General features: G+C 31.0%; 2 protein-coding genes across 3 annotated transcripts; one reads left to right on the forward strand and one right to left on the reverse strand.

Annotated features, from left to right (window-relative positions):
- Window positions 1–3,048: 3,048 nt before the first annotated feature.
- LOC143045246 (mitochondrial import inner membrane translocase subunit Tim17-B-like) lies at window positions 3,049–11,498 on the reverse strand. The gene is made up of 7 exons (XM_076217624.1): window positions 11,401–11,498; window positions 10,229–10,328; window positions 9,189–9,252; window positions 6,592–6,720; window positions 6,122–6,157; window positions 5,150–5,224; window positions 3,049–3,692 (listed from the first exon to the last, which is right to left on the reverse strand). Exons 1-7 carry the CDS (start codon window positions 11,424–11,426, stop codon window positions 3,607–3,609), a joined length of 516 nt encoding a protein of 171 aa, XP_076073739.1. The 5' UTR covers window positions 11,427–11,498; the 3' UTR covers window positions 3,049–3,606.
- Window positions 11,499–13,635: 2,137 nt separating this feature from the next.
- On the forward strand, window positions 13,636–21,660 carry LOC143045255 (dolichol-phosphate mannosyltransferase subunit 3-like). 2 transcript variants are annotated; one of them, XM_076217633.1, is made up of 6 exons: window positions 13,636–13,717; window positions 17,749–17,788; window positions 18,561–18,683; window positions 19,225–19,254; window positions 19,743–19,820; window positions 21,502–21,660. In XM_076217633.1, exons 2-6 carry the CDS (start codon window positions 17,786–17,788, stop codon window positions 21,559–21,561), a joined length of 294 nt encoding a protein of 97 aa, XP_076073748.1. In that variant the 5' UTR covers window positions 13,636–13,717; window positions 17,749–17,785; the 3' UTR covers window positions 21,562–21,660. The 2 variants fall into 2 exon arrangements, with proteins under 2 accessions (XP_076073748.1, XP_076073755.1); XM_076217640.1 differs by lacking the exon at window positions 13,636–13,717 and adding an exon at window positions 13,741–13,764.
- The last annotated feature ends 1,649 nt before the right edge of the window (window positions 21,661–23,309 follow it).

The following is a 23,309-nucleotide window of genomic DNA, read 5'->3' on the forward strand; positions in this document are numbered from 1 at the left end:
AATGGCAAATATTTTATGCATGTGTGTGGTAAGTTTATTTCCAAAAATATGTTTAAGATTGTATTCTAGTTACAACTCATTACCAAAACACCTATCCTTTTTTGTTCTTATTCCATTTTGTCCTGTTTAAAAACAGATCAAAATTATTTGAACGAAGAAACTCTGATTTAAATCAAAGCTATTTTAATTCTCGATGTCCAAAGAGAAGTAATTTGAAAGGTACAGAAAAGAAATATTAACCTTATTCTAAAATGGAAAGACAACCAACATGAATATAAATATTTGTACATCTCACCTGCTTTAATACAACTAAATAAAATAAACCTTGGAAATTCTAGTAACTTATATGTTTTAGGAATGGGTATCACTAACCAAATCTGAAACACACCAAACATAAAACTGAAACACTAATTATAGTAGGTTACCTAGTACTATAAATTTAGTGACCCACAACTTAACAGGTATCTCCCCAATACAACAGGCAGTTGCATTTATAAATCCAGTCAATGAAATACATAATCAATGGTTAGTTTTCCGTTGATGTAATTTCACTAATTTGAGATATATTCTTTTACTTGGGTACTAAATTGGAGGGCAAATTTGAAGACTTTTATTGAAATAACAAAGTATAGATAAGTGGTGAAATCAAGGATGATAAAAGAAACTTCCCTGAATGTAGTGAAAAAATAATAAAATTTGTTTGAAACTTCTTATTTCATAGTCTAGTGGTCAATATAAAAAGTTTAATTGGTTGTTTGTGCAAGCTAACCTCCAATACACAACCAAGGGAAATAACTCAAATTATGAACACGTCATCAGATATTTGGCTCAATTCAACTAGTTTCCTACTTTCAAAAGTGCAAGAGAGTATATGTTATCACTCTTGTTCACAATTAAAATTTTTAGGTGTTTCAGGTCATGTGGAATTACAAATAATACAAGCAGCAATTGCTGTCCTGCTGGTTTTAAAGGTGTTACATATTAACACTATGTTAGGTAAATGGCAAAGTCAATGTTTTGGTAAAGAAAACCAGCAAAATAACTCAAGTAATTGTACACTCCATATACTGTAAAATCTTCCCAAATTGGGTTAATTTTTTCAAGCCTTTTTCAAAAAGTTAAAGATACAAAAATCAGACAAATTTAATGAAGGACAACAGAAGTGATCCTTATGTGGTACAAGAGACTGCTAGCCGCTAGGTAACAATTAAATAATACAATCTTTTAAGGATAATTGTAGCCAAGATTAAATGCAACCAGCCTAGTGGTTCAAAACAACGATTTTTTAAGGGATATAAATGGGGAATGTGTCAATGGGATGATGTCCCCACTTGCTTATAATGTTATAAAGGGAAATAACTTGATCTGAGTTCTGTGGTGATAAGCATTCTTTATAAGTTTCATAACATTTATTTGAAGAGAACAGTAATGAAAAATTCGTCTATTTTTCCCATTGAAAAGGGGCTTATCTCTAGAACAGTAAAAATAGATGCCACTCAAATACAAACTTGATCTGTGTTTTGTAGTAATAAGCATTGTTTAAAAGTTTTATAACATTTGTTTAAAGAGAACAGTAATGACAAATTTGTCTATTTTTCCAATTGAAAAGGGCATGTCTCTAGAACAGTAAAAATTGATGCCACTCAAATTCAAACTTAATCTGCGTTTTGTAGTAATAAGCATTGTGTATAAGTTTCATAACATTTGCTTGAGGCAAACTAAAGTTAGAGAACAGAAACCCAAAATTCAGCTATTTTTCCATTTGTAATGGGGCATAACTCTAGAACAGTACAAGTGACGCCACCAAAATTCAAACTTGATCTTTGTTTTGTGGTATTCGGTTGAGGCAAACTAAGAACTGAAACTAAAAATTCAGCATTTTTTCCATTTGTAAAGAGGCATAACTCCAGAACAAAGGGAAGCCACCAAAACTGGGGAGGGGCATAATAAAATGATCAGACAGGTATTGGAAATACATGAAGTTCTGTTTTCCTTTTCAGTAGGTGAAATAAAACAATGCAGGGATGGGGTAATTGAAAATGGAATGGTAATTAAGTGTAATGTATTACAATTTTTCATGTAATTGAATGTAATCTGTAATTGATCATTTTTTAAATTACATGTAATGGTAATTTAATTAAATACATTGAAAAAAGCATGTAATGCTCAATTACTTTTGAATTACATTTCAATTACATGTACTTTTATGGTGTTAAAGATAAGGATTTGTGTTTAATAATTTAAATTGTAAAATTATATTTATTTTTTAAATATTGATATCACATACTTTTTTAATATTTGAAGTCTGTAATTTAATCTGAAGTTTTTATATTATTTTTTTTTACCTATAGAATTTTTTTCTAAATAGTCTTATAATTTAAAAAAAAATGTGAGAATCATATTTTTGTGTTGTTCAGTTTTTAAGAAAGATCTTTAACTAAATAGATTGATAACAATGCATCCAGTTGAAGGACGCCTCCGGGTGCGGGAATTTCTCGCTACATTGAAGACCTGTTGGTGACCTTCTGCTGTTGTTCTTTCTATTGTCAGGTTGTTGTCTCTTTGACACATTCCCCATTTCCATTCTCAATTTTTTTATCCAATAAATTACTAATAATGTCTCTTCCATGAATAGGGCTACAATAAATAGAACTACTATCAATTTTTATGTATTCTGTATTATCAATCTTTTCAGCTTACGGTGGTACCTAACACTACAGGGAGACAACTCTATAAAAACAAGCTGAACCTTTAATCACGTTCTATTGTTAAGGAAAATTTGAGTTCTCAATGATCAAAATTTGTGTTTATCAAACTGCTATATATCCATTGAAATTTTTCTGATAAAGTGTGTGGTTCATTTTTTTTTTTAATTTTAATGTTTTTGTCAAAGGATCAGAGTAAACACTTTGTCAAAATTTATGAAAATTAAACCAGCAGAATTAATTTTAGTCACTGTGTTTGGTACCACCTTACCTCATACGAATGTAATTAATGCATCTATATTGCAGCATGGTTTATTTGGCATATAATAACATAACAACATGATTTCTCTAATATTTTATATCAAACATTATGTGGTGATTTCTTTGACAAAAGAAACTATTCCATAAACAATATTTAACAACAAAATACATTTCAGGTCACTAACTTTGAAATCTTTCAAGTTAAAAATATCTCCATGGAGCAAGTAAATAAAAACATGATTATGTATAGATACAGTTCTATAACTTTGATTAAAGCAGAACTGTATATCAAAGTACTCATATAATAAAACTACAAATATCACAATAACAATTACTCAAAAGACATATACATATGTAATTGTTGTACAAATCCAATAGACAGATTCACATGAGTCTGATAATACACAATCTGTCGTAACTCGTGCAGATTTCAATTTAAAAAAAAAAGACATTTCATTATGTGTTAACACATAAGTACTGTACATAGGCTGAAAATTATATCCGTATTAACATGCCCATGGAAACAATATCAGGTATACAAAATCCATTGACGAACCTCCAGAGAATTGAAAACATCAATGAAATAAATAACAAAAAGTGCAATGATAAGATGGCTGGAGATTCATCAATCCTTTGTTTGTCATTGGTAACTATTTTGTTGTTGTCCAAACATGGGTGATACACCTGCTGAAGCTGAGGCATTGGGATCTTCCTGCATCATATTAGCTGAAATTACAAAATGAAAATTGAATATGAAACTGAGCCAGTTTTTGTAAAATCCTTATATAAGCTGTCTTGTAAAAAATTCTTGCTATTACAATTTCATTACATAAAACTGTGACTTACTCATAATCTAAAAACATAATATTATATGAATTACCATTTTATATATTCTTGAAAGACTAAATGGAATGAATAGATGTACATTGTTAAACTTGAATTTAAAGGCAAGAAAATATATACATGAATATATGGCAGGAATTCAACCAACAAACTCTGTGTCTATTATAAAGATGTTTAAAACATCTTGTTGGTTTGAAAAATGTAAAATCACAAAATACTGAACTCAAAGGAAAATTCAAAACAGAAAATCCCCTTTCTGAGAGACTAGAAAACAAAAGAAACATGTGATTGATGTAAATAAGTGTTCAAAGCAATTGCCAAAAGGAGAGACAAAGTTCTGAAATCACAATTTAGATGAATAAAACTGTGTTCTTCATGCACTAGAAAATTAGACTAAAAGGGTCTATTAACTCTGCAAGTATAATTTTAGTGGTTTAACTATGCTGTGGCAATTTATTACATTACTGATCAAAGAAAAGTTAGAGACAGTATTTTTGTAAAGCATTTTAAAACCAAAATATGATAGTTGCTTTGTAGTTATGAAATTTCCATAACATCAAACTCGTTAAAAATTAATAACAAAAACATGTAAAATAAACAGCTGTTTCAAGTTTCTGTTTTATAGCTAGTTTATTCTACCTACAGCCATGGAAACAAAGAATTAACTGGAATCTTATTCTTGTACACAAGTTATCAAACAAATAGTATTTTTATTTTCTACCCTAAAATGACATCATTTCTAAAATGTATTTTCTTATTAAAGTCGTTATGAACCTTGAAACAACTGTGTGGTTAGAACGTGTTAACCTGGTGGACTGTTACCATAACCTAATGTTAACCTGGTGGACTGTTGCCATAACCTAATGTATGTTTAAATTAATTAGTGACTAAAGTGTTATAACATTTAACACATTATGTTTTGTACAAATAAAAAAGATTACTCCTCTTTTTCTTTTATTTTTTAACTATTGCAGTAATTTAGGGATATTTTGCTTTGAAATAAAAACTAATGTAAATCGTTAACTTATTCGAAAACACCTTCATCCTTTTTCAAGTCCAGCAACTTTACAGCTTTTTTTTTCTAGAAGGCAAATAACGGAAATAAATCTTTTGTTATAAAGCTAAAAATAACCATCCCTATCACTATATAAGACTAGCATTTAAACTATTTTTATACCATGTTTTAGCAATATATTCTGACAGCTGATATGAATAAATTATTTTACTTATTCAAAATATTAAACAGTTTCCATAACTGTCAAATTCTAACTCAAGAACCCTTCCACAAAAATAAGTAAACAGGCATTTTTAATTAACAATTAAACAAGAAAGGACCTTACCTGCATTAAATTGTTCTGCTGAATATCGTGTAAACATAATACCCAATCCTTCAATCACGGCTAGTAATACTCCACCTATAATTATACAATAATGAGTAGTTTAATTATTAAAAATGTATTAAATAGTGAATAATGTAATTTTACTTTTGTTATCAATTTTTGTCTTTACTGATCATTTTGTCAGCTCTGAATGAAAGCATTTGGGGCAATCTTTTTTCATTCATACCTAAATCAAGTTTTTTAACTGCTAAAATCACTTTGCATTTTAACTGCTTAATATTCATACATAAATCAAGTATTTTAACTGCTAAATCACTTTGCGTTTTAACTGCTCAATTCGCTTCGAATATGAGGGTTATAATGTATGTTGATAATCTGGTATTTAACAGTCATCAAGCTAATATATATTTATTTTACTATTTTACCTATGATATAAGGACTAGAAACTGAATAAAAGCATTTTTGCAATTGTGATTTAGTAAAGCATATGTATTATACATGTAACTTATAAGATTTGGGAAATTTACTGAATGAATTTATGTTTACAAAAATTATCATGCACTTAAATTACAAGAAGGATTACTGAAACCTATTACATACACTATACACTAGCTTTTTACATTAATTATAGACTGTTGCCACTGATGCAATTAATTTGTTTTTTATACTTCGACTTTTACCAATTTAAAATATCTGTGAGGCTGAAATATGAAATTGAAACAGGAAGAAGACATTGTTTCTTTTGATTCTAAAGTACAAAATAGTAGTTGACATGACATAGTTATATTCCTAAAACATGGAATAGGGCAAAAGAATAACATTGTTTTTTTTCAGGTGATAAAAAATAATAATGAAAGATTGCATTTTATAAAAGATTTCCAAATGGACATATAAAAGTGTGCTGCAGAAAAGAAAGTTTAAAACGGTGGAAACCTGCTGTCAAATATATCTTATCAAATAAAGTAAACATACCAACAACTGCAGATCCTAACATTGCTCCAGCTCCATCTGAAAATACATATTCAACATTCACTACAAAGAGTTAATGTCCTTAAAATTTGTTTTAAAAGTGAAGGCAAGCAATTGTTCATAGCATTAGATAGTCCTTAACTGACTGTCAGTAAATATCAATTGGGCAATTGCAATTAATTTTGTAGTGTTAGGCAGTGTTGGGGATATGTCTTTTTATAATTATCTTAATAATCAAACAAATTTATGACAAAATCTGAGAGAACCCTCCCAATTTGCTCCTTGAATTTAGGGACGAAAAACAGTGAATGAACTTGGTGTTGGAAGTAGGGAAATCTTTTTTGTTGTGGGTAAAGTACATGATATCAGTTATTGTTAATTCACAAAAAAACTTAAAATAAATAAAAGTGAGCAAAGAAGATTTGCTTTTCAAATTGTGTGAACTTTTTTTTCTTCTCATTATGGAAACTTACGTCTAACAGATAATATTGCCCCAGTTAAGGCACCACTTGTTATGGAATTCCAGGGATCTTCTTTTTTCCTGATGTATACTAAAGAGCAGTCAATGGCAGAGAATAAACCACCCCACACTGCAAAATTTCCTGAAATAATAAAAATTGTATGACTAATTTTCAATCTGACAACATGTTCCCAAGTTAAGGCACCACTCCTGTTTGTAAAAATATTACATTGCTATCTCAAAACTAGCAGAACCTTGCTATTGACATATTGATAACTCACTTGAAGTATTCATTTAACCAGAATGTTGATATTAAGCTACAGATGTGCAAACACATCCAACAATACAACATGCATGCACACATGAATCTTGATACCACATTTAAGTAAGCTTATATTCATAGATCCTGACAAATGTGACATAAATTTCATATATGGCCATTATGTGGAAGAATATATTACTATTCAGCAAACAAGGAGTAACCAGGTGCTCCGCAGGGCGCAGCTTTATACGACCGCAGAGGTCGAACCCTGAACAGTTGGGGCAAGTATGGACAAAACATTCAAGCATGATACAGCTCTGAATTTGGATTGTGATCAAATTTTTGACATTACATGGTTTTTTTTTACACAAAACAAATGCCAAGATTTTACAAATCAATTAAAGATTTCTTCTTCAAACTTTTTAAATCTAAAATTAAATAGTTGACACAGCATAGGTTTCTGACACAGAATGAATGTGGTCTAATGAACTTAAAAGGTTTTTTTTGCCTTTGAGCAATTCACTATGCTGTTGAATATTAATCCTCTCAAAAAAATGTTTGAAGAAATTTTCTTTTTATTTATGAAATCTGAAATGAGAAAAATTTAACCCCCCCCCCTTTTTTTTCACATCCCCGTTTCCCTTTTTCAAAACTGATATCAATTCAAATTTCTAATGGAGTTTGCAACAATAACTACTCATTTAAATACATCATAAAATATTAAGATGTAAAAAAACTGCTTGTTATCACTGAATGGTAAAGATTATTTAAATTTATCAGTTGGTAGTAAAAAGTGTATATACATTGTATATTGTATATAACAAAGATTTAAGTTGATTCTGGACAAAGAAAGATAACTCCAATTAAAAAAAATTCTTGCTATTGCACAATATTGTGCAATAGGATATTTCTTGCTTACTATTCTGGACAAAGAAAGATAACTCTAATTAAAAAAAAATTTGCTATTTCACAATATTGTGCAATTAGATATTTCTTGCCATTGCACAATACTGTGCAATTGAAAAGACTTGCTATTGCACAATACTTAATATAATAATTTTAGATACTGATTTGGACCAACTTGAAAACTGGGCCCATAATCAAAAATCTAAGTACATGTTTAGATTCAGCATATCAAAGAGGCCCAAGAATTCAATTTTTGTTAAAATCAAACTTAGTTTAATTTTGGACCCTTTGGACTTTAATGTAGAATTTGAAATTTGAAAACAGGACCAAAAATGAAGAATCTACATACACAGTTAGATTTGGCATATCAAAGAACCCCAAGGATTCAATTTTTGATGAAATCAAACAAAGTTTAATTTTGGACCCTTTGGACCTTAATGTAGACCAATTTGAAAACGGGACCAAAAGTTGAGAATCTACATATACAGTTAGATTCGGCATATCAAAGAACCCCAATTATTCAATTTTGATGAAATCAAACAAAGTTTAATTTTGGACCCTTTGGGCCCCTTTTTCCTAAACTGTTGGGACCAAAACTCCCAAAATCAATACCAACCTTCCTTTTATGGTCATAAGCCTTGTATTTAAATTTCATAGATTTGTATTTACTTATACTAACGTTATGGTGCGAAAACCAAGAAAAATGCTTATTTGGGTCCCTTTTTGGCCCCTAATTCCTAAACTGTTGGGTCCTAAACTCCCAAAATCAATACCAACCTTCCTTTTGTGGTCATAAACATTGTGTTTAAATTTCATAGATTTCTATTTACTTAACCTAAGGTTATTGTGCAAAAACCAAGAAAAATGCTTATTTGGGCCCTTTATTGGCCCCTTATTCCTAAACTATTGGAACCAAAACTCCCAAAATCAATCCCAATCTTTCTTTTGTGGTCATAAACCTTGTGTCAAAATTTCATAGATTTCTATTAACTTAAACTAAAGTTATGGTGCGAAAACCAAGAAAATGCTTATTTGGGCCCTTTTTGGCCCCTAATTCCTAAAATGTTGTGACCAAAACTCCCAAAATCAATACCAACCTTCCTTTTATGGTCATAAACCTTGTGTTAAAATTTCATAGATTTCTATTCACTTTTACTACAGTTAGAGTGCGAAAACTAAAAGTATTCGGACGCCGGACGACGACGACGACGACGACGACGACGACGACGACGACGCCGACGCCAACGTGATAGCAATATACGACGAAAATTTTTTCAAAATTTGCGGTCGTATAAAAAAGGGATGAATGTGTAATGGCATTACATGGTACATGTATATCATGCTCACATAAAGCTTGCTAACAATTTTTTTATTTCTAGTTCCAAATGTTGAAATGAGTGAACCATACTTTCTTTTAGAATCTTAAGAAATAAATCTGTTACCTCCAGTTATTGGAGCTCTTTGTCTTAATGTTAAAAAACTTCCAGCTAAGCGTCTGTATGTTCCCTAAAATTATACAAGAACTCATTTATAATACAATTGGAAACAAAGACAAAAATACCACTATATTTTATTTTTCAAATGAAACAATTATCTGAATCCAAAAGTATATAACAATTAGTACATATAATGGTTAAATGGACTAAATTTAATTATTTATCCCACATCTTATTAATATTAACTAGAGGCTCTCTAGAGCCTGTGTCGCTCACCTTGGTCTATGTGCATATTAAACAATGGACACAAATAAATTCATGTCAAAATTGTGTTTTGATGATGGTGATGTGTTTGTAGATCTTACTTTACTGAACTTTCTTGTTGCTATAATTATCTTTATCTATAATGAACTTGGCCCAGTAATTACAGTGGAAAATATTCTGTAAAAATTTACAAAAAATTTATGAAAATTGTTAAATATTGACTTTAAAGGGCAATAACTCCTTGAGGGGTCAATTGACAATTTTGGTCATGTTGACTTATTTGTAGATCTTACTTTGCTGAACATTATTGCTGTTTACAATTTATCTATATTTATAATAATAATCAAGATAATAACCAAAATCTGCAAAATTTCCTTAAAATTACTTATTTTCGGGGCAGCAACCCAACAAAAGAATGTCTGATTTGTCTGAAAATTTCAGGGCAGTTAGATCTTGATCTAATAAACAATTTTCCCCCCATGTCAGATTTGCTCTAAATGCTTTGTTTTCAGAGATATAAGCAAAAATCTACATTTTACCCCTATGTTCTATTTTTAGTCATGGCGGCCATCTTGGTTGGTTGGCCGGTCATCAGACACATTTTTTAAACTAGATACCCATTGATGATTGTGCCCAAGTTTGGTTAAATTTGGCCCAGTAGTTTCAGAGGAGATGATTTTTGTAAAAGTTTATGGACGCCGGACACCAAGTGATGAGAAAAGCTCACTTGACCTTTCAGGTCAGGTGAGCTAAAAACTAAAGCTTTACTATAGTCAACTTACCTTTGGTGCATTTCTCATTCCTTTAATACCATGAAAGATCCCTCCACCAATACAACCCATAGAAAAGGCTCCACCACAGTCATCTACAATTCTCCAGGGACTAAAAAAGATTGTTATGTATATGTTTAGCAGCTGTCAAATGAAGACTAAGGAGTAAGATGGAATAAATTTAAGTCCTGATATTCTTATGATGATAAATACATATAGCTAAACCTGATGAATCCCCTTATCCTATCAAGAAGGCTAAAAACATCAAAATGGCTTATTGTAAAGAGCTTTGTATCAAAAAAAAAAAATCAATTTTATACAATATAATCAAAAGATATATTTTTCAAAATATGTGAGTTCATGGTCTAGTGGTTAAGATCAATGGCTACAGTAACAATGCTGAAGATCCCGAGTTCGATTCTCACTCAGGGTGCTTAAAGTATCAGTATATCAGAAGGGTGATTTTCACCCTCTCACACACATCTCTGGTACCGAGACCAGAGTTTAAACTAGAGTGGGTACTTTAGGGGCCTCGGTGGTTAGTCAAAGTTGCTCCCGTCTGACCTGAGATCAATCTGCTGATATCACTTCAGTTTGTCTGTTCCCACCCAGCAGCCCAGTGGTTCTCTCCGAGTACTTCGGCTTCCTCTACCATAATAACAGAATCTGCTCGGTGTCCTAACACCCCCTGGTGTTGGGGTGGGGATTGTCCTTATAAATATTGAACATTGTAAATACGTTAGTGACACATCTCCATTAATCCCGATATGAAGTGTTTATGGATTCCTCTGTACCCTCACAGCTATCGAGGGGTTCTTCCGATATCAGAGGAATTTACCAGTACAACATACATACATTTACAACCTTCAAACATTAATATTGCCATTTATTGGTTACTTTGAAAAATCCTTCTATATCATATGACATAGTAGACTAATCTAGTTTTCATTCCATTCAATACATCTCACTATAACCTCCACTAGATAAAATATAAGAAACACTTTTGTTCAATACGCAGTAATTTTCCGCTTATGCAATTATTTACCCTTTCATTTTAGGTGCGAAAATTTCGTATGAATGAGAGCTAATGGCGACATTGAGATATATGTTTTCTGCTTAAATCATTTAAGTATACTCAATATGGACAAAGAACACAGTATGATTGATTTAGAATTAGAAATTACCACGGATCCCTGGCATATTCGTCCATGTCCTTGCTTTTGGTCTCACGTTTTCAACCACCGGAAGTAAAAGGTCAAATCTAAGATAATATTGTTCGACAGTACATTTACACATCGAGAAAGTTCATTGCACTTGATTGTTTTATATGGAACAAAGTATCATGAGACATATATTTCTGTGACCAAGATCATATATAATATTAGTCCATGGTTATAACAAAAAATCACAATTATCAAATATTCAGTTTGAATAGACATAAAATTAAAACAAATCTTTATGTATAATTTATTTATGTACTAATACACTTGCTTACATCCCTAAGCGCTTTTGCCCTAAGGCCTTGGTCTCCTTTCCATTTTAGTGACTTGTATTGTTTATTCCTTCAACTTGTCTTTCTGAATAAGAGACAAGGTGGACCGCTGTATAGCAAACTATATGATAAAACATTGTATTGTATTGTATTGTATTGTATTGTATTGTATTGTATTGTATTGTATTGTATTGTATTGTATTGTATTGTATTGTATTGTATTGTATTGTATTGTATTGTATTGTATTGTATTGTATTGTATTGTATTGTATTGTATTGTATTGTATTGTATTGTATTGTATTGTATTGTATTGCATTGAAATGCAATGCAATGTATTGTATTGTAATGCAATTGTATTGTATGCAATTGCACTGTAATGCTTTTATTGCAATGTAGCAATACAAACGCAATGCAAATATAATATTGCATTGTATTATATTAACTTGCATTACATTGTAATTATTTTGTAATAACATTGTTATTATATTATATTGTATTGTATTTGTATCTTATTTTATTGTATTGTTGTATTGTATTGTGTTGTAGTGTTTTGGTACAGCATCATATCATATTATGTTGTATTGTATTGTATTGTATTGCAATTGTATTGTATTGCTTTTATTGCAATGTAGCAATACAAACACAATGCAAATAGAATATTGCATTGTATTGTATTAACTTGCTTTACATTGTAATTATCTTGTAATTACATTGTTACTATATTATATTGTATTTGTATCTTATTTTATGATTGTTGTGTGTCATTGTATTGTTGTATTGTATTGTGTTGTAGTGTTTTGGGTACTGCATTGTATCATATTATGTTGCATGTATTGTATTGTATTATATTGTATTGTATTGTATGTATTGTATTGTATTGTATTGTATTGTATTGTATTGTATTGCATTGTATTGCATTGTATTGATTTTATTGCAATGCAGCAATGCAAATAGAATATTGCATTGTATTGTATTAACTTGCATAACATTGTGATTATCTTGAAATTACATTGTTATTATATTATATTGTATTGCATTGTATCTTATTTTATTGTATAGTTGTCTGTCATTGTATTGTTGTTTTGAATTGTGTTGTAGTGTTTTGGTACTGCATTATATCATATTATATTGTATTATATCATATTATGTTTAATATATTGTCAACCATTGAATCGTTTTGTCATTGTATTGTATTGTATTGTATTGCATTATATTGTATTGTATTGTATTGTATTGTATTGTATTGTATTGTATTGTATTGTATTGTATTGTATTGTATTGTATTGTATTGTAATGTTATTGTTATTGTAATTATATTGCAATTATATTGCAATTGCATTGTATTGCTTTTTTTGCAATGCAGTAATACAAACACAATGCAAATACAATATTGCATTGTATTGTATTAACTTGTATTACATTGTAATTATCTTGTAATTCCATTGTTATTATATTCGTCCCCATTCACAGGTAATTCCTGCCTCATATTATTATATCAGAGACATATAATGTATTTAATAATATAGGGTTATTGCATGAATATTGGGGAATATTGTCCCGAGTAGAATTTTATATTGCACGAGCTTGCAAGTGCAATATATGTTCTACGAGGGACATTATTCCCCAATATTCATGCAATAACCCTTTTATTGTATAGCAATATAATATTTGAAAGTAAAAATAGGTTTAAACTAAGATTTTGTTGTTGATGACGTCATGAATTTTGAAAATTTATTGCACTAGTGCAATATTAGAATTTATTGCACGCTAAATTTTGGTTACTTTCTGTGGGAAATATTATATTGCTATACAATGATATGTTGTATTGTATTGAATTGTATTTTAAACGCTTTAAGTTCATACCCGTTTACAATATCAACTTTGAATAGTCCTAAAATGAATCCGTCCTAAATGTTCATATGTTAATGAAAAGTACAACCCGATACTCTTCAATATAAAGGTTGAAAACAATAAATGTAAAAATTGCAGCTGACGAAATGTGAAACGTGTGAGTCTTAGAGTCAGGATTTCTCCCTAGCAAGCAATCATTTCCATTTAACTGATAAATCATCTTTCTTTACTCGGGTTAATACATTAGAGAAAGATTGGCACATTCATAATCAAAGTCAACTTTCCGGGAGTGTGGTATTTCCTTCTAGAGTGGGGTGCTCATTTTCGCCGGGGACACAATTTCGCCGTTTAAGGATTTTGAGGTGTAAAAACTTCAAAGGATGGCTGAAATGGAAGAAATGTACCCGTAAATTATATTTTTACAACAAATATAATATTTTTTTAAACTGAGACAAAATTGCGGCTCCTACCGAAAATGACCGAAAAACGGACAACGATTTTCGGACAATTTCCTGAATAAAAAACACAATTTCAAAGAAGTATTTCTAAGTAAATATTGGACTGAATGCCCTAATTTTGAATTCTTTATACCTTTGAAATGTCTGCTATTCATCTATAATGCAATTGATTTGATAAAAATTGTTAAAAGCTGCGGTTATTTGGTTTTAAATAGATGTGTAAAAACGGCGAATATGTGTCCCCAATTGACAAAACATCCGGAAATTTCAAACACCCTTTAATCTAACTTTTCAGATGATTTTCTTAAAACAAACCGGTTTTCAAGCTAAAGTATATTTTGCATTTGTAGTTATCTTCATATAGAAATATCAGTATACTTCAAAAACATTTAGACCTGAACATACATGTAAACTGTAGAAAACATGGAAAGATGTGGCGAAAATGAGCACCCCACTCTAATGAGTAAATTATGTAGTGATGACTGATATTTTGCTGCTTGCTGGCCAGTAGATAGTCCGAGATTACTCTGACGTCCAACGGCTGTTTTTCCAGTCAAGCTGGGTCCCATGGCCCCAGCTTGTCTGGCAAAACAACCGTTGGACGTCAGAGTAATCTTGGACTAGACGTCGGAGTAATCTAGGACTAGCCGGTAGTCTGAGATAATTTTACTCAGACATCCAGTTGATGTTTTTCCATGTAAGCTATGGCCATGGAACGAATCCAGGTCCGTTTGGGCACAATCACGTTCCCCCCTTACAGTTTCACAACCTACATGTTCGCGCCCAATTTTTATGGGTTTTGTGTTTAACAACTTTGTAATCAAGTTTTGGCAAGCGTATTCCAATAAGTATATTTGTTGTCACTGTCTCAAAATAAAGTAAGACAACGTTTTTTTTTGTGTTGAATAAATCTAAATCATGTTTTGGATAGTGTATTGTAAAAAAAAGAGAATAAAAAAAAAAGGCCAGGACGGAAGTCGGGTACGTGCAAGAAGCAGGACGACCCGAAAGGAATAATTACATTGCCGTTATCGGGAGAAAGAGTTACTGAACTATAAGTAATAGTAACGTTAACCAATTTCCCCAGATAAATAGAATAAACAAGTAAACAAAGTGACCACCATTACACATTGTTTCTTAAGAAAGTGAGATTCTGTCTATGTTTTTTTATTGTGTTGAATTGATCTTAATCATGTTTTGGTTAGTGTATTGCTATAACTTTATTTCATTGTTTCAAAACAAAGTGAGATTCTGACCACATTGGTTTTTTTTGTGTTGAGTAAAGATTAATCATGTTTTGGTTAATTGCTATAATTTTTTGTTTTATTGTTTCAGATAAAAGGGCCAAGCTGTTAAAAAGGATTATCTTTTGTGTTTTTATTTAAAACTTTCAATGTTTTACTCATACCAAGCTAAATACATGCAGTTTTTACATCAAACCATTTAAAACAACAATCATGATTTTCCATTATTCAACAGGAATTTTTTTTAAATTGGGTGCAAACATGTAGGGTGCGAACGTGCAAGGTGCGAACGTGTAGGGTGCGAACGTATATTGGGCGCGAACAGACCTGATACTGAACCCAGTGGATCAGCCTTTGTATGTCAGAGCAATCTGAGATTCTCGGGCTAGATGGGTCTTTATTAGAGTTGGTCCCTTTTTGTCGCTAAATTTTTTCTTGTCACTTAATTCAGTGAGACCGAGATTATGGCCACAATCAACAAACTGACTATACTGCCATGTATTTGGTGCGCATACTAGACAATCCCCTCCCCCTTTTTCATATCAGGTCTTTGAGTAGTCAAAAATTAAAATAGGCTTGCCAGACGTCATAATTATCATACACTTGTTTCTATTGTATTGTTTATGATTTATATTTATTATTGCACTTTAAATTGTTATCTTTAAATAAGTTCTGTTTGCAATGCGCCGACGTATAGTTGTCAATGTGCTGATGGATCTTTGTACGATGTACATGTATATCCATGGGAAGATGGACTATCCACATACATGAGGGTGGTAATGGGGGTACCTTCATGAGGAATAACGGTAAAAATTCTTGACAAATGTCGTTAACGGTAATTTTTGGTGCATGACGATAAAATATGCACTTTCTTTTAGACGATACAAAAATCGATTTTAACGAATCACGTTAATTTTTTTTCTAAAATAACAGTAACAAAAATTATTTGAGACATCTGACAAATCACCATAAGCATATTTTGACAAATCACGGTAAAATTTTCTATTGAAATGGATAATCAAACTTCCCATGGATAGAAACAAGTGTTTGTGTTATTATACCATTAATAGGTTATTACTATGCCCATTCTAAACATGTGAACCTCCAGACGGGAATTTCAAAAATCCTGTTTTTAAGGGTCCCATTCATTCCTCTCATTGAACATGTTGAAGAGATCAAAATCCTGTGCATAAAATATTTCATGAATGAACATTTTTAGGCACCTTTTATAACCGTTTACAAATGTTTATTTTTAAAGACGAAAAAGTCTGAGTGTATCTTAAGTGTGTAAGGTATAACTAACATTATTTGATTATGCAAGATGTGTAAATTTTTACCTGGTCTGGCAGAGGCAAAGTAGCAAATGATAATAGTTTGATTGAACAATAAACAGGTGATAGGATATTAAATACTGGATATAGTTAATCATATGGCATATGCCAAGGTTTAAAGCCCAAGATATACATCATACATGTATATACCAGTGTTGATAGAAATTGCTTTATTTTTGTCAAAACATCAATGGGAAGGTTTTGATTGCAAAAAAACTTTTAATTAACTTTCAACTCAGCAAAGAAATACTAGCTATTTCACACTCCGATGCAGACATTATCCGTTTCACAAATGATAAAGGATGTGTTCTGAATGTCAATCTACAATCCTGTCCCCTTTTCATGAATGTGACCTACAGAATTAAGACTTGTAACCGGGTTTGTACTAACATGAGCAACATGATGGGTGCCAGTGTGGAGGAGGATCTGCTTATCCTTCTGGAGATCACCCCCATTTTTTGGTGGGGTTCATTGTGCTTAAAAAGCACTCACTAATCAAAAACAAAACAAGAAACAGAAGATTCTCAGTATTTCTTTCAAGTGATATCATTCAAATAGAAACTGAAAGGCTACAAGAATACTATAAATATGTAACATTCAGATGGAAGAATCAAGAAACAACACTTTAAAAGACAATTTTTATATCGGACAATTATATTTAAGACAAAATTTATTGCTATAAAAAACGTTTAGACCAAAACTTCCCTGTCTCATGACCTTAGTTTCACACTCTATCACATTGATGAACAGTTTTGGTAAAGCACTGTTGAAGTCCAGGAGTCGGTTTCACAAAAAAACTTACGACTAAGTTTGATCTTAAGTATACTGAAATTGTTCAAGACTTACGATCAATCTTAGTCGTAAGTTTTTTTGTGAAACCGACTCCAGAAAATTTCCTATAGTTTATGTTAATTAGGGGGAAAAGTCTTAGCTAGCTGTGTCCTATTTTTTCAGCATGGTCATGATGTAACAACCTATATACAATGTTATTTCTTCGTTATTCAGGTACCCAGTACTCAAATCATAAATCTTTATTGATACATTTTAACATTCAAACCAATAATAAAAATGTACAGTTACAACAATATCCAACTCAAACTTATATTTTGACAAAGGACAGGTGATAACTCTGCTGATTGTAATTCTTCTTTACAGGTATAAGTTGATGATAAAACAGTGCATGTGAAACAAAATGGTAAATATATGTTATGCATATGTGAGATTTATTTTGCTCTTGGTCATATTGGTTCCATAGATTTAATATCTGTTTGGAAAGTTTTGCACCATGTGCATGAATTAGATGTTTCATAATATTTTCAGTAAAATGTTCTATTGGTAGTTTAAGGTTAAAGCATATTATGGTTCAAATATTAAAGTCATTGTAAAGTGTTTTAAAGTTACTTAACAGCTGAAACAACCATAGGCAAATCTTCAACAGAAAGTAAAACATTTGAATCTGTTTTGCATTTATAATGCCTTTGTGGTTTTTCCTTGTCGTACATAGAAACATAAGAAAGGAATGTATCTATAGTAATTCCAACAGGAAAAGATTTATCATAGGAATTTACTATCAGAGCTTACACCGTTACACATCAATATATCACTGCAGCAATAACACATTGACCAAGGTATGCTCTATACCATATTCTATTAACATTTTGTTTATACTGTAATCAGAAATTATTGCGAATGATTAAAACTCACATTTTGATTTTTTTTTATGAATCAAACAGGATATATCAGATTATTGCAAAAATTAAAATTGCATTTTAGTCTAAAATGACAAAATAGCAATGATAAATCACACAATAATTTTAATTTACAGTACATGACTTAGAGACTGAGGAAGCCAGCATGTTTTCCATAGTTAACTCAGCACTTAAATATCTGAATTGAATACTAGTATGTTTATGACAGGAAGCACCTGTCTGTCACACTGTACAGTTAATTATTGCTTTTATTTCCAGATACCAAAGTTGTTTCAATGGTTGTTTGGTGTTGGTGCCTTCCTGAGTGTGTGGTTGGCAGTAGTATTGGAATATGTTCACGTTCAGTCATCTAGTTCATTTAAGTCATTATTTATTATACCAGTAAGTTCATAAACTTAAGTCAACATTTTTATATAGAAACTGAAAGAGCCTAAGCTAAGGTAGTAAGATATAAGCAAAATCAGAGAGATATGTGAGCAGTACATCAGTGAATGTGAATTTGCCTTAATTAAAAACAAATGTACGCAATAAAGTAAATTTAGAATAAATCTGTAGAAAAAATATTTGGACCAAATGCACATACAATGTTGTAGCTACTTTAAGTAAATTCATTGCTGATTTTACTGTATACTTTAAATACTTTGTGCCATATTTTCTCACATAATGAATTAAAGACCAGGCTGTAATCACAACATTATTAAAATTAGACTTGTAAATTTCTGGAAAAGCAACCTTATATTATGAGGTTAATTTATCATACTTTAGCAATGGGAAGTTCTGTTATATTATCCTAATTTTAAAGCAGTTTGGCAATTTTATATGAAAATTCAAAGTAACAATTGTATTCTGGTTCTGAAATCTTTAATATCTTTAAATATAAGTATAATATATAAAAAGCTAAAATTGTTTTCATCTTTTGTAGCTGCCATTGATTGCTCTAGTCTCATTTGCAGTAAGTATGTTGTATAAGTCAACAGGCATAGTATTAATTAGAAATAAAAGAAATACATTAAATTTATGGTTATTTTAAATTCAAATGCTAAATATTGTGTTATAGATAGAAATCATTACCATTGGTTTTAGCTCTGTATAATTGCACCTTGTCGGTCTTGCTGTAGGGTGCTCGCCTCAAATGCAAAAGAACAGGGTTTGATGCCCCCTAGGTCAGGTAAAACCAAAAACGTAAACATTGGTATGTGCAGCTTCTTTGCTAAGCTTTAAGGAGCAAGAGCAAAGACCGGTCAACTGGGAGTCAGAGTATTGTGTCCAGTAGAATAAGAATTCTTCCTGCAAACTGGAACATTAAAAATCAGGCTCAGCCTGTCATAGTATAAAGTATGATTTATGTTCATATAGAATTAACATGTTCTCCCTGAATATGCAATTAGTTTGCCATTTGTCATAAACTATCTAATAAGGTATCCATGTACTTTTTTGCAGATATATTCTTTGGGTGTTATCATATATAGAGTTGCCATATTCAATAACTGTGAAGAAGCATCAAAGGAACTTCAATCGGTAAGATCTCAATTTATCAGAAAATTTAATGTTTGTATGATTGATTTCCTTCATTCATCATTCCTTACATGTCGTTACCAAATATTGAACAAACCTATCAAAATTGTTGAAAATAGATAAATGAAGATATGATATAAGTGACAATGAGACAACTCTAACAAGTCATAATTTGTAAAAGTAACAACTATAGGTCAAAGTTAGGTCTTCAACACAGAGCCTTGGCTCATACCAAACAGCAAGCTCTAAAGGGCTAAAAAAAATGACTAGTGTAAAACCATTCCTATTGAAAATGCCTATATATAATATGGTTTGCATAGGCAGCAGCCAATTTATTCTGGTATGGAACTATTAATTAAATGGGTTATTGGCAAATATCCACTGTCTGCTTGACATTATATTTGAGGGGGGGAAAGGACCTTTATCGGTACTCCAGAATTTGTTTTAAATCTGAGGATTTCGGGATTGATCCTTTCAGGATCAGGGAATTCATTTTTTGGAATTTGGGGATGGCAGGATTTAAATTTTTTAAATTCGGGACCTCAGGATTTCATGTTTTAAGTCCAGGATTTCAGAATAAGGACCCCTTCTACCCCCCATCATATTTGACAAAATGATTGTTTATAATCAACTTAGAAGCACAACAAAGGTTAAAACTAAGTGTATTTATTTTTAGCTTTTGTCATTCTTTTATCAACAAATTTCTATTTTTTAATGAATAACTTTTTTTTTAATTCATAACTTAACAAACTCACTGAAATATACACTTTCTGCTAAATATGATTTCATGTGGGCTTTTTACTGACCGTTTTTTTATGCCCACAGAATTATCTCCCTTTAAGCCCAAAAATTAAAACATATTTTAGGTCAATATATATTTGGCTTATTATTTTAGGTTGAGACAATTGTTGAAATAAGAAGAAGAAAAATTCTACCATAATCTTGTTTACTTGACAACTGTTGAACAGTTTGATATACATGTAACAAATTGAAATTGAGTCATAATAAATCTGAATTGAAATAGATAAATAGAGAATTAAACACTTGCACAAGTTTTATAAGTGATACCAGTATCAAAGGAGTAGGGGCAATAAGGCCCTTATTTGGCCCAAAAATTACTGCAAATTTAAAAGTTATCATTCATACTTTTAAATTACTGAAAAGTATCTCAGGTAGAAGGTAATCGGAAAAACAAAATAATTTTGGACATTGAACAAGTTACCATGGCAACAAATCATGCCTTAATTTGCATATTTTGTAAAATTTTGTGATTTTCCATGTTTTTCATCAAATTTTCAAGTATATTTTCGATTGGAAAAGTATGTGCGCACCGAGGAAACAACTTTATATTTGGTGAGATTTTGTCAATAGTAATAATAAAGCTTCAGTTAAATTATTTTGTTGTTTCTTGGCTGCGCACGAAGTTTCCACAACAGAAATAAAGATAGAAAACTGCATAAATTCTGAATTTTCATCGTTTTTGTGAAAACAGTACATATTATGACGTAATTGTGACGTCATCACATAAGAATCTTAATTTTTTTCATTTATATTTCTTGACCCTATGCATTTGCAAAGATTATGTGCCAATTTGAAAAAGTTATCAAACATTTTATTTTCTTGGGCCAAAACCAGGCCTTAATGCCCCTACTCCTTTATAAAGATTTTTTTATTCTTTTTTCAGCAAATAGAGGAAGCCAAAACTGATTTACAGAAGAAGGGATTCAAGTTTGACAACACATGACTTCACTAATCACAGATTATTTTTATATAAACAATATTTACAAAACTGTACATATAAAACTGTAAGAAATATTTATTCCAATAAATAAAGTGGATCTGGAATCTATGTTCTTGTTTCTCATTCTGCAAAAACCTTTTAGTTGACCAATTGTTATTTAAACTCACAACTGGTCCAAACCTTCTTAGTGTTTATACCACATCTCCTTATCTTTTACATGTGGGTTTTGCTCATTGTTGAAGGCTACACAGTGTAGTTGCTAACTTCTACATCATTAGGTCTGTGGTAGGTCTGTGGTGGAGAGTTGTCTCATTGACAATCATATCACATCTTATTTTTTATGTTGAAATCTGTTGAAATCAAAATTGATTTGATTAATGAAAGTTAAGTTACCTGAAATGAGTTGTTTTACTTGATTGATTTTAACAGCCAACAATTTGTGTCAAACTAAACAGAATTGACATCAATTTGAACGATCTTGACTTTTATTGTAAATATCTATATGATATACAGTTGTAAAGTGACATTAGCTGAAATAGTTTTAGCTACACCTACCTTATCAGTTATATTCTGTATCTGAAAATATCTTCAGATATTGTATAAGCATGGTTTTTTGTCTAGATTGACATACTGATAGTGATCCAGCGGCTAAGGTGATGGCGGTTTTAGCTAACTTCTTAAAAGCTTTATATTTAAGAAGGTGGAAGACATGGATGCTTGATATTTTGTATATGGATGCCTCATGTAGCGAAGTTTCTGTCAGTCACATGTCCAATGTCCTTGACCTCATTTTCATGGTTCAGTGACTACCGGTACTTGAAAAAAAAGTTAAGATTTTTTGTAATGTTAAATTCTCTCTTATTATAAGTAATATGATAACTATATTTGGTATGTGCATACCTTGCAAGGTCCTCGTGACATCGGACAGTTTTCACTTGTCCTCAACCTCATTTCATGGATCAGTGAACAAGGTTAAGTTTTGGTGGTCAAGTCCATATCTTAGATACTTTAAGCAATAGGTCAGGTATATTTGGTGTATGGAAGGACTGTAAGGTGTACATGTCCAACTGGCAGGTGTCATCTGACCTTGACCTCATTTTCATGGTTCAGTGGTTATAGAGAAGTTTTTGTGTTTTGGTCTGTTTTTCTTATACTGTATGCAATAGGTCTACTATATTTGGTGTATGGAATGATTGAAAGGTGTAAATGTCTAGCTGGAAGGTGTCATCTGTCCTTGACCTCATTTTCATGGTTCAGGAGTCAAAGTTAAGTTTTTGAGTTTTGGTCTTTTTTCTAATACTAATTGCAATAGGTCAACTATATTTGGTGTATGGAAATATTGTATTATCTATTTGTCAGTCGCACAGGTTTTATTTGACCTTGATCTCATTTTCACGTTTTATTGCTCAATGTTAAGTTTGTGTGTTTTGGTCTGTTTTTCTTAAACTATAAGCAGTAGGTCAACTATATTTGTTGTATGGAAGAATTGTTAGCTGTACATGCCTGCCTGGCATGGTTCATCTGACCTTGACCTCATTTTCATGGTTCATTGGTAAATGTTTAGTTTTCTTGGTTAATTAAGTTTATGTGACAGTTAATATAATATATATAATAAAGCTTTATATTTAGGACTATCAACATAATATCAATGAATAGTAAAGAAGGCGAGACATTTCAGCGTGTGCACTCTTGTTTTATTACTAAATGTCTTTTTTGGTTTAAAAAAAAATCTCATCAAAGATACCAGTATA

The sequence above is a fragment of the Mytilus galloprovincialis genome, chromosome 1 (assembly GCF_965363235.1).
Source record: "Mytilus galloprovincialis chromosome 1, xbMytGall1.hap1.1, whole genome shotgun sequence".
Taxonomy (NCBI): domain Eukaryota; kingdom Metazoa; phylum Mollusca; class Bivalvia; order Mytilida; family Mytilidae; genus Mytilus; species Mytilus galloprovincialis.